General features: G+C 36.0%; 1 protein-coding gene and 1 long non-coding RNA gene across 2 annotated transcripts; one reads left to right on the plus strand and one right to left on the minus strand.

Annotated features, from left to right (window-relative positions):
- Positions 1–243: 243 nt before the first annotated feature.
- Positions 244–1,572, plus strand: LOC123720692. Its single transcript, XR_006756075.1, has 2 exons — positions 244–301; positions 1,306–1,572. It is a non-coding gene; the product is annotated as an uncharacterized LOC123720692 (long non-coding RNA).
- A 4,468-nt stretch (positions 1,573–6,040) lies between these two features.
- LOC123720561 (U4/U6.U5 tri-snRNP-associated protein 1) lies at positions 6,041–13,967 on the minus strand. The gene is made up of 15 exons (XM_045677223.1): positions 13,683–13,967; positions 12,770–12,875; positions 12,297–12,436; positions 11,828–11,963; positions 11,560–11,665; positions 11,186–11,320; positions 10,278–10,391; positions 9,622–9,822; positions 9,312–9,440; positions 9,005–9,092; positions 8,673–8,803; positions 7,827–7,991; positions 7,130–7,410; positions 6,727–6,958; positions 6,041–6,374 (listed from the first exon to the last, which is right to left on the minus strand). The coding sequence occupies exons 1-15, from the start codon at positions 13,819–13,821 to the stop codon at positions 6,252–6,254; spliced, it is 2,226 nt and encodes a 741-aa protein (XP_045533179.1). The 5' UTR covers positions 13,822–13,967; the 3' UTR covers positions 6,041–6,251.
- Positions 13,968–16,384: the final 2,417 nt, after the last annotated feature.

The following is a 16,384-nucleotide window of genomic DNA, read 5'->3' on the forward strand; positions in this document are numbered from 1 at the left end:
ATAAGTGATTGCTTAACACACATACATGTCTTTTCTTATCTATTTCATAAATATTTTAAAAATTCAATTATTCCAAAGGGTATTTGAGTGTTCTTTGTGTTTATTGTCCACATTTTACTGATAATTACGGATACTTGCTCAAACATGCAGTCGACTTTAATATGGTAAACTAATAAAATAGATAAACAATATCCGTTACCAGTATATAAAACCCGATACTTGTAGAAATATTTAGTATTGTGCTCTAAGTTCGACATAACCACTTCTGGTTGGAAGTTTGAAATAATATACAACAATTGAGGTATGTTATTATATTTAAACTATTTAAGGTTTGATAAATTAATTGTGTATAAATTTGTTTAAATATTTATGTTTCACAAGGAACATACGATTTGATATATGTTGAAATTTGTTTTAAACCTTATAATTACTGTACTTTATTATTTGAGAAAGAACTTTAGATGATTTGTTAGTTCAAGAATCAGAACAGAAAAGGAAAAAAAGTTATATTATATTCAACTGCTGGTCGATCCATAAAAGAAGGGACTATTCATTATTATTTCAACTAATAAAAATGACGATGAAGTCTGATCTCATCATAAAAAATGATGTTAATGACCTTAAAAACGTAATAGAATTTCCGACATCGCAACATTGGTAAAATGCTGATATTCAAACGAAATACTATAAAAAAGTAATTCAAATATGAATAATCAAATAGAGAGTATTGTTTATAAATCACTAAGAAAATATAGTGTAAAGCATTATAGTTTTAAAAACTAAATACTGAAGTATGAATGAAATAGACACTAAATACTTAAGTTTTTATATTGTAATAATTTGGTAGATAGTTAATTATACAACTATTTAAGTAAAAACTCTCTCTTGATCTATAAATAGTGTTACATTCCTTGGGCTTTAAATCATGGATGAGTAAACCTGAATTCATTGAACTGAAGTTGAGAATAATTCACATTTTTAAACACCCGTTTCATTTAGCGCTTCGGTAAAATAAACAATATTTACCCTAATTAAAGTCAAGAAGCTATTTACTTATGTGATTTTTGTTTTTGTATGATATTTTCCATCGCTTGAACGTTAAAAAAACCAGCATTCAACATTTTTCCAATTGTATGTTCCTTGTGAAACATAAATATTTAAACGAATTTATACACAATTAAGAATTCAAACCTTAAATGGTTTAAATATAATAACTTACCTCCATTGTTGTAAATATTATTATTTCAAACTTCCAACCAGTTCACTCACGTCGAACTTAAAACACAATACTAAATCTTTCTACAGGTATCCGGTTTTATATACTGGTAACTGATATCGTTATCTAGTTACCATATTCAAGTTGAGTGCATTTGCAAGTTGAGCAAATATCCGTACTTATTAATAAAATATGGATAATAAATACAAAGGGCACTCAAATACTCTTTGAAATAATCAAATGTTTAAAACATTTTTGAAATAGATAAGATAAGAAATATATGTGTGGATTATAGTAGTTAAGCAATCACTTATGTAATTGTTATAATATTAAGAACAGAATGAAGAAGAAATGAATACGACATGATTTTTATTTACCTTCATTACTTTAATTTTATATTAAAAGACTCAATACTTATATTGAGATCACATTATGTGGGTTTAAATAAATTCATTGGTACATTCGAATTGATACTAGGAAATGTAGTCAGTAAAAGAGTCAAATAGTGAACGCGTAGTATTTAAGTATGAACACGCTAGAAGTGCAAATGAGTCTTCGTAGAATACATTCCAGCCTCCAGAGTAACGTATATGCTTAAAATCGACTGCCGATGAATGCTCAGGTACCAGCACTTACCATAAGTAATCTTGAGCCTGACTCACAGCCCGGATCTCATTGAGTTATTCATATAAACGTCGAAAGAGTTGGGGAATATCATTTAGACGTAAACCTATTGAAGCAATAGAAGGATTTTTAAGGAGGAATTTTGCATGTGGAGGTTACAATAGCGTTACGGTTATCTATGATTATCTAGCTGTGAGTGGAGACTATACTGCTTGGTATACGTAAATTACAAGTTCAAGGGGATGAGATTAGAAGACTTCCTTAGAAATTTTACATGGGACTTAGTGAATAATCATATGGTTCTAGTAAATTTGTATAGAAATATAATGGACATACAAATAAAAGAACATGGAATAAAAATGTTTCATTTTAGTATGTAACCCTTACTTCTAATTATATATAATTATAGATAATGGTTTTTAACTATCGAGTCAGTAATTAACCGGTCCGTTTTTGGCGCTGGCAGTTATTTTGTTTGTATGGATATGTAGGTTAGGTATAGTTTTTTTATTATTTTTCATTTAGAGCCATATCTTAGGTTAGGAAATGTAGGAAAATAGATAACTATAACGAGCTGAGTCTGAGTCATTCGTACTGAGTCACTAACTAGATAGGGAGCGGGAATTAGGTGCAGGAAGTAGTAGCAGATAAGGTGGTGATAAGTAATTAGCTAGGGTGCTGGGACACCTATCTCTGAAACGGTTAAAGATAACGGGAGTGAATGCTATCGACTCCGCATGACCTGTTTAGTGGGGAAAGAGTCCAAACTTTTGTCCCCAAGAGCGAGTTAGGTTGGGGAACTTCAAAGTGATCCAGAACCCGGGAATAACTACCACTTGCACTACTCTTTCTATGAAATGACTTTCATGTTACACTACAAAATCACACCGTATGTATGCTTATATTGTGTAAGGAAAAATATAGATAACGCTACAGGCACGGATAAGATCCCTTGGTTGGATAAAGATATACTATAGATATTTTTAAATCTTGCGAAACAATCTATACCTACAAGCACATGGCTTCTGTGGATTAGGCTATGAAAAAACGCACAGAAAAACATTAAACTATAAATATATTTTTAAGCACATACCTACAATATTTATATATTTTAAAATTCTGTTTCATAAAAGCTAAGAGAAACTTAATTTACTGTAGGTTTAACTAATAATATCACATTCCTTATCTGTGTTCTTGTAGCAAGTGTTTTGTAGTCATCTAGCTTTAGTTGTGTTATATCATAAGGAATTCAACGCCTGTTCAATTTAACTGAAATTTTCTCGCTTTTACGCCCTTTACTGCCGCTGAGCATGACACGATCAAGCATCGCTTGCACAGTGTCCAGCTCATCGGTGTCTGCAGGCAGTGGGTTGCCTTCTAATTGTACGCGCACGAGCCCCACCTCAGTCGTGGCATATAGCGCCTTGATCCTCTGTTGGGCCTGTATTGCCTCTGCCAGCGTAACCGCGCTCGGATGGCTTAAATTATTATATGACATGTTCAGATAGGACAGGCACAAGTTGCCATACGAATACACGGCTCCCTCTTTTGTAAACGTGGCCTCGCAGTTAAACGGCTCTTTGTAGGGCCCAATAAGATGGGTTGTCATGACGTCAGCTTTGGCGGCTAGCTCGTCCGGAGATAGAGATGCCACAGTCGTCACCGACTTCCGTCGTGTCGACGGCTTTCTGCGCGCCTCAGACTTACTGTCACTCGCGGTTGTGATTAAATCGTTGTAGCATTTAGAGTAAACTTCTTTTCGCAGTTTCATATATTGAACTGCTCGCAAACGTTTCGAAACGATATCTGTGTAGGTTAGGGGAAACTCCATTAGGCTACCGAAGATGGCTATAGCCCCCGTATTCGATATTTGGTTTCCCAAGAGATTCAGGTAGCGTAACTTGCGATTGCTGCGTAACATAACGGCTAGCGAGACGGCACCGCGATTATAAATATTGTTGGAGGCCATAGAAAGGACGAGCAGAGTCTGCGAGGCTGGATTCGGATGAGTCAGCTGACTCGCGATTTCGGCGCAGTCATCGTCGTCCAGGCCGCAGCGATCGAGGCTTAGGCACTGGAGTCGAGTCTGGTATGCTAGCAACTGGCCGTAGCGGTGGCTCGGCACTGGAGAGTCGTTCAGGTATAGCTCCGTGATTTGGGACTGTACTAACAGCTGACTGATCGCCGCGAGGGTCTTAATTTCAAAAATCCCATGGCACACTGTAAGGCGGTTGAGATATGGCTGGAAAGGCAGGCAAAGCGTCAGTACGCGTATCAGCATCGTGGGCACGGGTGAACGGTTAAACAGCAGCTCGACGAGACGGCCGTTTGCATTGTATAGCGCCGTAATCGCTACTAGCCCCACACCGCCCTCTTCTACATCCGAAGCTGACGTATGTCCTGGCTCCAGATCCTGCCGAAGGGCGTGGATAGTGGACTTGTCTTTCTTAGCTTTTTTAGCCTTTTCAATCACGCTCACATATTCTTCTGTGGAAATTCAAAATATTAATAAAAACAGTCTGATGTGCAAACAACTAAATCTATTAAGTTCGATTTTTTATTTGCTTAACGGTAATAGAACTTGCCCACAATACGAGTTTTTAATTGAACACCGAAAGGTGCTTGCATTGTATAACAGGCATACGGTAAAAAGGCAATGATATCGTCTGGACTAGGCCGAGGACATTCCTGTGTCATATTGATTAATTGCAGTTACACCAAAAGATGAAAACACTGTGCAATGTACTATGGAATACGTTCAATGGCCGTATTAAAAATGTAAATAAAGTGGTGATCAGATTATATTCATAAGCACTATTGTTATGTTTTCATTCTTGTCAAAAAACAAAGAAGTTTTAAAAGAGGTTAATAATATATGACAACTTTGTATGTTGTAACTACATACGTCGTGGCGAACTCGAATTATAGCATGGGTAAACTAAAGATCCCTTGGCAATTAGAACTGTTATTCATAAACGTACCTACTAAAAGCGTCAGATAACTAAATATGTTTTGGGCCACTTTTACTTTATTATTTTACATTAATATGTTAGATAAGGACTGTAGTAAGTATATTTTAGAACTTATTATTATACCTTTCCATATTCCCATGATATTTTAACCGAATGGTATAAATGGTACGGTGCATCGTCTATTGGATTAACAATATGGAATTAGTCATTAATGACTTTCAGGCTTCTAACAGGGTCGAATGGCCTTTGGTAATAAAATCCGCAAATTTCTTGTTGTCTGTTGCCTGGATCATGGATAGTGAATCATGGATGGCGCCGCAACAGTGAGCAGTGATGATCTTGTAAATTACGATGATTGTGCTAGCCTATATAGCCGTTTTTTTATGAACAGGTTACAAACCGCACAGGGTTTGTAAACTGTTTATAAACTGCCGTTCCAAAACTGAGCGTTTTTCAAGGCAGTTTTTGCCGCGCACCACCACTTTGTTGTACCAGCTGCCCACTGAAGTATTTCCGAACCAATTCGACTTAGGGTCCTTTAAGTAAAGAGCGTACCAATTTTTAAAAGGCCGGCAACGCTCTCGCGTGCACTGTGGCATTGAGTGTCCATGGGCGGCAGTATGACTTAACATCAGGTGAGCCTCCTTCCCGTTTGCCTATTATATACTTAATGAGCACATTGAGGGGTATAATCTTGAAATGAAGATATAAAGGGCTTGCATGACAAATCAATGTGGGTGTGTCTCATAAAAGGATTTGTCATAACAATTTTCAGAATGCAGTGTTCTTTGTTTAGCTGCTTCTAAAGCTAGCTGTTTCTAAACAATCAGCAAGAATTACTTACGAGGGGTAGAAATAATTGAACGTTCCAATGCTTACTCAAGTTAAATGGATTACAAAGCGTTATAAAACATATTTCAAATGAAAAAATGCTGATGCACATTATTAGGGATTATAGAGAAGGTATATTACGGAATAAGGGACTGAAAAAGGGGTATGTTATAAGAGCTTAGTGGAACCCATCCTGCATTAGACACAAGTTATGTATGCTAAAAGTAAGTCATGTGGTAAGCACCAAACATTTTAATAGCTATGTGAGGCTCTATCTATAAATCGGAGAGTTAATTTTATATTTATCTGTTAAATTTAATATAAAAAATCCTTTTTAACTCTACATTTTTACAGCGTCCATTATATATAACTGTGTATATATATATAAAAACAACGATTCTTTTTTCAAACTTTTTATTGAATATTTTCTTAATACAGACAGGTTAAATTTGATGTTTTCGTAACTCTTTCGACTTAGAAACTGGAATAAAAGTCTATTGGGAAATGGTTATTGTGTCACCATCATTAACTAATTTTTGTTTTTGGATTAATGTTTATTAAGTATATAATTTTTTTTCTACAAAGGAAATAAATTTTTCAACGACACGTTAGTTTTTGTCCCTCTTGGCACCGCTAAGCACGATGTATGGCGAGTGAGTCTCTTTCTGCTTTTGCTGCAGCATGTGCAATGTACCCAGTGGCGTGTCTGTTGAGCTCATCTTCTTCATAAGCTGATAAAAAGAGAAAATTTATTTTAATAATTTGGTACTTCATATTAAAATATAATTATAAGATAAACTTGTGTTTTTCTACAATTGTGGTCAGCGATTCATTGTAAGGTTATGAAAAGCAACGTCAGGATTCTTAATTTACTTAGTTAAATAACAATTAGGCGTCCGATAGTAACTTTAACTTTGGTGTCGTAGTCACCAAATCACCTAATGATTTATATATAATATAATAACATGGATAGGAAAATAAATGTAAAAGAATAGATGATATAACAAATTATAATAAAAAAGGCAAGTACACATAAACTTATAGTGACTATAAATAGTATTTGAAAAATAAAAATAAACTGACCCCCTCCTGTACGGCCTTCTTGATGCGCTTCTCCTGTTTGTTCTTTCCAGGCCCTTTGCCGTGGAACTTATGCGAGAGGTACCGGAAGGCCTCTTTAGGGCAAAGGGCGTGTCCATCGTCATCGACGTACTCCAACTTGATGTTGGGCCGGAAATTGTTTTTCTCCCGAAATTCGCTGAGGGCGCCACCGCCGTGATGGCCGCGCTCACGTCTACTATACTTGTCGTCCTCTCTGTGAACCATTTAGAGGTTATTATAGCCTTTGATAATATGACAATAAATTCATTTCATAGTTTTTTCAATACCGCATTAATAGAGTGAGTCGTAGTAATTATATAAATATACCATCTAGCATTAAAAAACGAATTACACTTTTTTTTAATTGTGTAACTAAATAATTTACCCATATGTCTTATCCTCTATAGAGTAGTGATGGGCCTGCAATAAATGATGAAGGCGGGACCGCGGCGCCGGCGCAGCACCTGCCCTCTCCAGGTACCCCTTACTCAGAGCCACCTGCAACGCTCCCGCTACACCAGTGCCCAACGCTGGTTCCGCCCCCAATCCAACTGAGGATCCCGCTACTAATTCCGCTGGCGCTTCGCTGCCTAATTCCACACGGCTCCATGCGCCAGAACCACTCGCTGATTCCGCTTCCGTCTCGAGACCTTCTTGCTCGAAATCCTAAAAAAATCACATTGATTGTTACAATGTATATAAACTTATAAATTCCTGTACTTTGCTTGATAAATAATATTTAAAATGTGTGAAAATAAACTTTGGTTACATGATTTGATTCATGTGCTAAGCCTGGTTGAGAAAAATATTACAAATGTTTTAATATGCTACAATTATCCTAATTTTTTTTACAGTAATTTGATAATAATAATACACTATCAAAACAATATTAATACTCTTACAGGATTAAAGTCTATGAATATCACATAAAAAGCCTAGCCTTAGTTTTATAAAATTTCTTTTGAGAATAAAACAACATAGATTAGGCCCCAATTAGGATTAATTGATGATCTTTCTTTAACAGACAAAATCGCAATTATAAACAAACGCAATTATTACAAGGATATATAGAAAAGGCTGACCATGATTTCAGTAGTAGAGTCCCGGTTTCCGGCAAGCCCGTATGTTGGTATATCTCCAAGAGTTCGGCAGAACTCAGCCGTGGAGTCTAACACCATGCGACTGCCACCTTCGGCATCTTCTTCTTCAGACTCCTCCATCTTAACCTTCTCTAATATTTCTTCCACCTGAAAATCAAGGTTTAAATGTATCTTAAACATGGATTTGACTTTAAATTACATTTTAGAATATGAGGCCTAGATGGAATGCTTCATGAACGAGATCAAGGGAACACAAGCAGATGGAATGAAAGTTGGATGAGATAGGCATGCATTATGTGTGTGTATTTTCAATACAATAATTGATACACATATATGTAAATAAATAAAAATAAAATAATAATTTATTAGCAAAACATGTTAAAGAACATATACCACAGGCTCATGTAGTTAATACAACATTTGAGGAGACTGTGACTCCATAATTATACTGCAAAATACAGAAAAAGTAAAAAAATGCCTTGTAGTCGAACACTTTTTTGAGATGATATAAAAAAAACGAGTGGAGCATGACTAAGTATATGGCGAGAGAACGTTGAGGTATTTGCTACCGCGGCTAATAAATGGTCTACCATTCGGGTCTGGTCAGGTATTAGATAGCCTAACACTAACCAACATAAACAGTAAGTTAAAAAAACTAGTTTTATATGCATTTATCGCGCTCCTAATGAGCAAGACTGCTATGGTTACATTAATACAAAAGAGAGTGGTTTTTAAATGTAACATATCTTGATTTATATTATATTATTTTGTAACAAAATATAATGGAAACTAAAAAAAATACAAAATCAATTATATAAATGGCTATACCTTGGGCAAAACAGGTTCCTGTCTCTCTGCCAGCCTGAGTCTCCTGGCCCGTGCCACGGCGCTCTGCAGCTCACCGTCCACTTCCACCTCCTCCTCATCCATCACAGGTTCTAGTATCTCGAACTTTACATCTACAACACGCCATAATAAACATTGAATTCACTGTAATAAGATAATTGCTTTTCGGTTCCGGTTCCAAAATACATATCCTTAATTACAATAATCTAGGCCACTGAAATCTTAAGATTAAAAATCGCATACCATACTTAAAAGGTTTTTACTTATATTTCATAGGGGAAGAATTTGCTAGTAAATAGAAATACGTAAATCACCTGTATCGTCAGTTTCGAGCGGCGCGTTGCCGGCCTCATAGTCATCCACGTCAATGGGTTCATGCTTCGGCTTCTTACGGATCTTGCCCTGAAACATTCATTGGCGTCTTACACAAAAGTTAAAAAAATGGGTTAGTATTTTTATTTCTTGTATGAACGCTATCGGATAGACTCAAACTGCCGTTATTATATTTTAAATGTATAGAACATATTTTTTGGCATTATAAGTTGCATATAATCTTAAGATTAATATAATAATTATTATTCGAATACAGATATTGTTAATATTAGTTGTAAAAACACTAACCTTCTTTTTGAACTTCTTAAACTTGGTACTGATTTCAGCTTCATCCATGTAGTCAGAAGCAATACGGAGAGCTGGCAGCTGAAGTGACTCCAGACGCTTATCAGGACCTCCTGCCAGGCGTTCCGCTCTCTGTAATATCACACAAACACACAGAATAATTACTATATATCCATTTTTTGAGGTTGATTTATATCAATTTTGTCAAATTTGTTACCAAAGACGTTGTTCAACTACTATTATTAAATATATTAGAATGGTACTGACAATTTTAGCTCAGATTTGACATAAAAACGGTTAAAAAGATACTGACCATCATTTCCCGGTACCGTCCAGCTTCAAGTGCAGCCTCGTCTCCAAGGTGGAATCCAGCAGAACGCGCCTTATGTTCAGGATTAATTGTCTCGTCATACTTGGACAGAAGCGGCTTATTGTAACCCAACGCCGCAGCCATTTCGCTCTCCTCGTCATACGCTTGGTATCCTGCCGCGGCCTTGCGACGTTCCTCGATGTTCTAAAGTAATTTAATGGATTAAGTTTCTATTATGTGTCTCAAGTTTTATTAATGTACGTTGTATCAGGGACATGCTTTTGTAACAACGGTTCCAATGTTTGGGTGACTGAAATTAACTGCTCTCGACATACTGCTCGTGCTACTGCACGCACCACCCATTAAAACAAAAAAACTTGGCGATTAAAAAGTGAGTGGCTGAGAGTTTGCCTGTTCTTCTCTTCCGTTTTACGACTTTGATTTGAGAACTGACAGTAAATGTAAAGTTAGAAGCATTTATTATGTATTTCTTTTTTGATGTTCATAAATGTACCTATGTGAATAAATGATTTTGACTTTAATATATGGCAAATGTTTACTATGATATTTTTGTGTTCATCTGTAAAATGACACATATTTGATTTTGTTTTCTAACCAAATCCTAGAAAGTTCTTCTATCACAAAGTGTTGTTTAGTACCTTTTTATAACGCTCATCGTCCAGTACGTTGACATTGACGAGTACATCTTCGTTGTCTTCGGCCAGCACGTCCTTGTCCGCCAACGTCAGGATCGTCTCGCGCTCCTCAGGCAGCTAAAATATTATCATTTTATAAATCCATTGAGATATAGAATTATATGGCAATTTTTGTTTAATCACACAGCTCAATATAATTGTGTCAATTTAAAGGTTTATATCTGGTTAAGTGTATCATATTTAGGGAATGCAATCCCGACTCGAGATCGTGAATTCGAGATCCCGCGGGATTAGAAATATCAATCCGGCGGGATCCCGAAATTTTCGGGATCTCGTATAGTTTAAAAAAATAATTCACATGACTGAATACGATGAAAACTGCATGTTTGTGTGAGGTTTGTTTGATAGTGAGGTTAATTAAAATAAAATATTATTTGAAAGAAAACAAATCCTTTATCCTTTAATATTACGAACTAAACAACTAACAATTTTAATTACATGAACATAATCAAAACAAAAGTAGGTATAGCTCAAGGAGATTAAAATTGGTTATTTTGAAAGTAACTTCTAAAAAAAGAGTATCTTCTAAAGTATCTCAAGAGTGCTATCTGCTAACCGGCATATAATGTCCATTGCAATGTACCCTATGTAATGTGCAATGTCGCGTGAAGCGTCCCGAGCGGATGTGTGTAGAATCGCTGACCATTGCAGCCCAATCCCGTCAATCTCGAACGGGATCTCGTCATATTATGCTTCGGGATTGACCCCGAAAAATTACACGGGATCTCGCGAGATCGAGATTGCATTCCCTAATCATATTAAATCATTTCGGTATTTAGTTTATTTTTCTTTATTTAGTAAAATTATTATAATGAAGTATAATTCCATGCAAAGAAATATTTGTTTGTAACCTGTTCTATATCATGTGCGACACGAAGTCCCCGTAAATGTCGGTCTGTATAGGTATTCTGTCGTTCTTCCAGCTGCTGCTCAGCTACCAGAGCACCTACACCGAACACCTGATCCATCTCATCCAGCATTGCTGCCTGAAATACCACGAAAGTGAATCATTTATCATCTTAGCAGAAATATGAATACATTTTAGACTCAATACTAGTTCTAGCAAAAGAATAGTAGTAGTTTAACAATTTCAGTAGACAAGACAGGATTTCAAGAAAAATTAAAATATTGAGTATTTAATATAGCTTAAGAGAGCATCTAACATTTAAAAGTCTCTATCACATCAATTACAAACCTATCTGTTCTAATACTATTAGCTACTTACACGCTTTTCCGCTTCTTTTTTCTGTTTATCCATTTGTCGAGACTTCTTGATCCATGCCAAAGCATCTTCATCGTCAGAAACGTCCGCTATGAGATTTGTTTTTAATCTAAAAAAAATATAAGACATCTTAAACCCTTCTTAAGCTTTAGGAAAGAGGAACCACCAACAAAAACATTTAATTTTGTTAGCATCAACAAAACTCTACAAAAGTATTCAATTCTTTATTAGAGCCAAATAAGATATTAAAAGTAATTGGAATTTCTCTTACTTTGTCTCCAACTTCCTTTTTTCTTTGCGTTCTTCAAGTTTTTCACGTATCTTGTCTGACTTTTTCTGTTGTGATATGTTGGGTGCAGGCTTATGATAGAATTCGCCCAAGTCATCTTTTAACATTCCATCTTCCGCTGTTATAGTAAAAATTTTAATTATGTTTAAAAATTTATGAATTCCTGTTCATAATATGTGAAAAATAATCAGTCCTTTTGTGGACCTACTGAATGCTTATAACTACATAACAAATTCAATAAAAACATAAATAATTAGAAGAACATAAAAGTTTACAAACATTTCAATGGTTTAGGTATGGAAATACCTAATACCATAGACTCATTAGTATAAATCTACGGAATGAATTTGATGCTAGATGATAGATAGATCTATAGATTTACAACCAACATAGAAAATATCTTTATCCCAATTCTATAAAATAATTTAAACAAAACAGAGCAGTGATTAACCTGGTTTTTCAGCAACTTCAAGAGGTTTGAGGCCTAACTTAGCTCTCAACTTATTTGTATCTTCAATGGAGAGGCTCTCCTGAGCAGAAGCAGGTGGAGCAACGGGTGATTTAGACTTCTCCACTTTGCGCTTCTTCTCACTGAAATACAGTTAACATTATGTGTTTATTGAATTCATTATATTTTATTGAAAATTGCCATCATGTTTAATTAAAGACACTTAAAATTTGAAATATACTTTGAATATATTTTAATTACATTTAGCAATATGGTCTATAGTAGTCTATAAGAGAATTAGGCTTTAATAAAAATAGTACTATATTTTTTTTCATTTTGCTGAGTTATTAAAGAAAGAAACTGCTTAATAGCCTGTGACCAAATTTTTATATTATGTATGAATATTGTAAAAACAATCTACACTCAAAAGATCAACTAATTACATATAGAAAAGAGAAATCTTTATACAAAAATACCTTGGTTTATCATCATGGAACTGAACAGCTTCGACACTGCTACTGCGACTTTTTGATCTTGGAACTTCTTTTGGTTGTAAATGTGAGTCTACCGGAACTTCCTCCACTACAACAAATTAATATAATATTTATATAGAGCCAGGACACATAATTGTGTATCCATATTTCAAAAATATAGAAACAATTGTTTGATAAATCTGATGACTTAGTCTTTGCTAAAATTTTACAAAAAAACAGATTTTTTTCTTCGAGGCACAAACAAATTATTTAAAAACTTTTACTCTTACATTAATGTACTTAATTGTTCTTTTCAAAAAGAAAAATGTTGACTATTTAGAATTACAATAAGATATTTATTGTATTTCACAATGTTGTAATTATAGTTGTCGTAAAGAAAAAGACTCCATGTATTCTGATGTGTAATCTAGATGTCTGTTTATATGTAATTTGAGGCATGCCAGTTTAAAGTTAACAACAGACCTAACCAAATTTTACAAAATTTATATTCTTATCCAAGTAATGTAATAATATACAAGTACATATCTAAAATAGGTAACAGAAAGGATGACAGATATTCTAAAAATAAAATACATTGTAATCATTCCACTTTTCATGAGAATTTATCTTCTCAATTTATCTAAGACACAAATCCAGTTTTGAACTTTTTTTATCAGCCTGGCTACTGTACCTACCTTAAGGACGAAGCACTCGGGATGCACTCTCATCTCGAATGCCACCACTCTGAAAATGAGCAAAGTTTGCCATTATTTTGTTAACTTGGAAAAACGCTGTCTCCAGCAATCATGTTTGTATTCTGTGTACGTATTCAATGCTATATTTTTTTAAAATAGTACCATAAACATCATTCTTGGAACGCAGCGTATTGCTAAAATTGTTAAAAGTTTAAACTAACCATCGGGAGAGCGATCCTTTTTGCGGTCTTTGTGTTTTCTGTGGCGTTTTCGTTCACGTTCCTCGCCCTCCAATGGCGATCGGGACCTACTCCTATGCTTCTTTTTTTTAGACTCCTTTTTGTGTTTTTTAGACCCCATAATGTACGTTCGCAATCTATTCAAGCTTGAGCCTACTTTCGCTTGTGGTTGTATATTCTATATATTGGTAGAAAATTACGGCACAATTCTTTTAATAAATAAAACACGCTTATCGCACAATTCACAGCAATTCATAGATAAAACTAAGAGTAAATCTTGAACAGATACACATTTCACAGTTAAACAAACACAGACCATATATGTTTACTAAACAGGTAATAACAGATTATATTATTGGGGCCGGAGACAGAAAGTAAGAAAAAAAGTGAAAATTTAATTTAATTTTACTAGGTAAAACGCCGAGGATAAGTTGGTAGTTTTAATTTTTGTATTATATGTAATATTTATATCATATTTGTGTATAGTGGCATCTTGTAGTCGGTAAGTTATTGTAAAGTCTGTAAATATTGTATGTTCGTATGAATTGTATTGTTCGATCGAGTGTGGCACAGAGCACTGCTCTCGAAGCTTCCAGCCTATGGGCTCCCCGAGAAATTATGCAACTGGATTTCCAGCTTTCTCGCTGATCGGAGCATTAAGGTCGTCATCGACGGAGCATGCTCCGACCTTAAACCCGTCAATGCTGGTGTCCCACAAGGCTGTGTCCTATCCCCGACCCTGTTTATTCTGCATATTAATGATATGTTGCAACTTAGCAACATTCATTGCTATTCGGACGACAGCACTGGAGATACTTTTTACACGGGCCGGGCAGGTATTTCTCTTGCTGTTGTCGATGAGTGCCGGAACGAACTTGTGTCTGAAGTCGAAAGTCTTTTACGTGGAGTCTCAGACTGGGGTAGACTAAATCTAGTCCAATTTAACCCCAAGAAAACACAAGTCTGCGCGTTTTCCGCAAAAAAAAAACTCCCTTTGTCGCTACTCCCCTCTTTAAAGGCACTCTCCTTAAAGCCTCAGCTAATATTGGAATATTGGGCGTTGACATATCGAATAACGTCCAGTTTCGCAGTCATTTGGAAGGGAAGGCTAAACTAGCCTCCAAAAAGCTTGGTGTGCTCAGCAAGGCTAGACGGTACTTCACTCCGGGCCACCGCTTGCAACTCTACAAAGCGCAAATTCGGCCCCACATCCAATACTGTTCTCACCTGTGGGCGGGAGCTCCCCAGTACCAGCTCCTTCCACTTGACCGTATTCAACGAAGAGCGATTCGAATCGTCGACGACCAATCACTTTTCGTGCGGCTTGATCCCTTGGCGTTGCGTAGAGATGTTGGGTCTCTCTGTATCTTCTACCGCATTTACCATGGGGAGTGTTCAGAAGAGTTGTTCGGTCTAATACCCGCAGCTGAGTTTCATTATCGGACGTCAAGACAAAATATAAAATACCATCCGAATCACCTCGACGTCCGTCGTTCCACAACTGAGCGTTTTCTAAGGCACCGCGCACCACCACTATGTAGAACCAGCTGCCCACTGAAGTATTTCCGAACTAATTCGACTTAGGGTCCGTCAAGAAAAGAGCGTACCAATTCTTGAAAGGCCGGCAACGCACTTGCGAGCCTTCTGGCAATGTGAGTGAATGAACGAGGATGATGGCCATGTTGGCCTGAATGTTCCTGTGGGATCAAATGGTTGGATAAACTTTCTAATATGGACCGTCGATTTAAATGCCCATTTTTTTTTGTAGTTACTACTCACTAAAAGAAAGAGGTTTGCAAAGTTTGAGGTTGCGCAAACTTACGGTTCATTCATTTTTTTAAACTTTTCATACAAATTGGTAAATAACACGCAATTACAAAATATATTTGACAAATAATTGATGTCAAACGTTAATCACTTAGTGTGGGGTTCCGAATATTTTGAAACTATCGATACTAATCGGGTATCGATACTTTTTGGTGATCACTAAATTTGTTTTTAGGCCATTCATTTTGTTTAATGGCGTCCAGTCATCGTTTGTCACCCTTGCAGTTGAGATCGTTTTACGTACTCCTGTAAACTTACGTTTGACTACCATGGCATCTCCGAAGCCCATTGTTTCTGTGTCTGAAGAGTTGAGTGAAGTGCAAGTGTTGGACTCAAATGATCCGCTTGTGACGGCCTCCTCTTCTGCGCCGATCCTTGATGAACCGGTTGCTGGTTCTAGTGGGATGACTAGTCCTGGCGAGGAATTTGCTGCTGCGATGCCCAGACTTACTGGGTCATCTGGCAGAAGGCTTAATTATTACTCGGATGAGTTAAAGTAAGTTTTGATGTTATTTCAGGTCAGGTCAGGTTATAAAATAATAAATGATATATATATATAATTAATAATTATTTAATTAATTATTTAAATTTTTTTTAATACTTACTGGAATTTTAATAAAGTTGGATTGCATAAGGTCTGCAGTGGATTTTATAATGAATGATTATATATATGACGGCGCCACTATCAATGTTTTGTAAAACTGATGGCGCCACTATCAATGTTTTGTAAAACAACGTGCAACGGGCGATTAGTCGAACGATCGTACGATGTGTCACTCGATCCTCACTACAGAACCAATATAAAGCAGCGCGCGCGCACAACTCAGGCAGGGACTGTCCGGCTGTCTAGCGTAATA

This window comes from Pieris brassicae, chromosome 2 (assembly GCF_905147105.1).
Source record: "Pieris brassicae chromosome 2, ilPieBrab1.1, whole genome shotgun sequence".
Lineage (NCBI taxonomy): Eukaryota > Metazoa > Arthropoda > Insecta > Lepidoptera > Pieridae > Pieris > Pieris brassicae.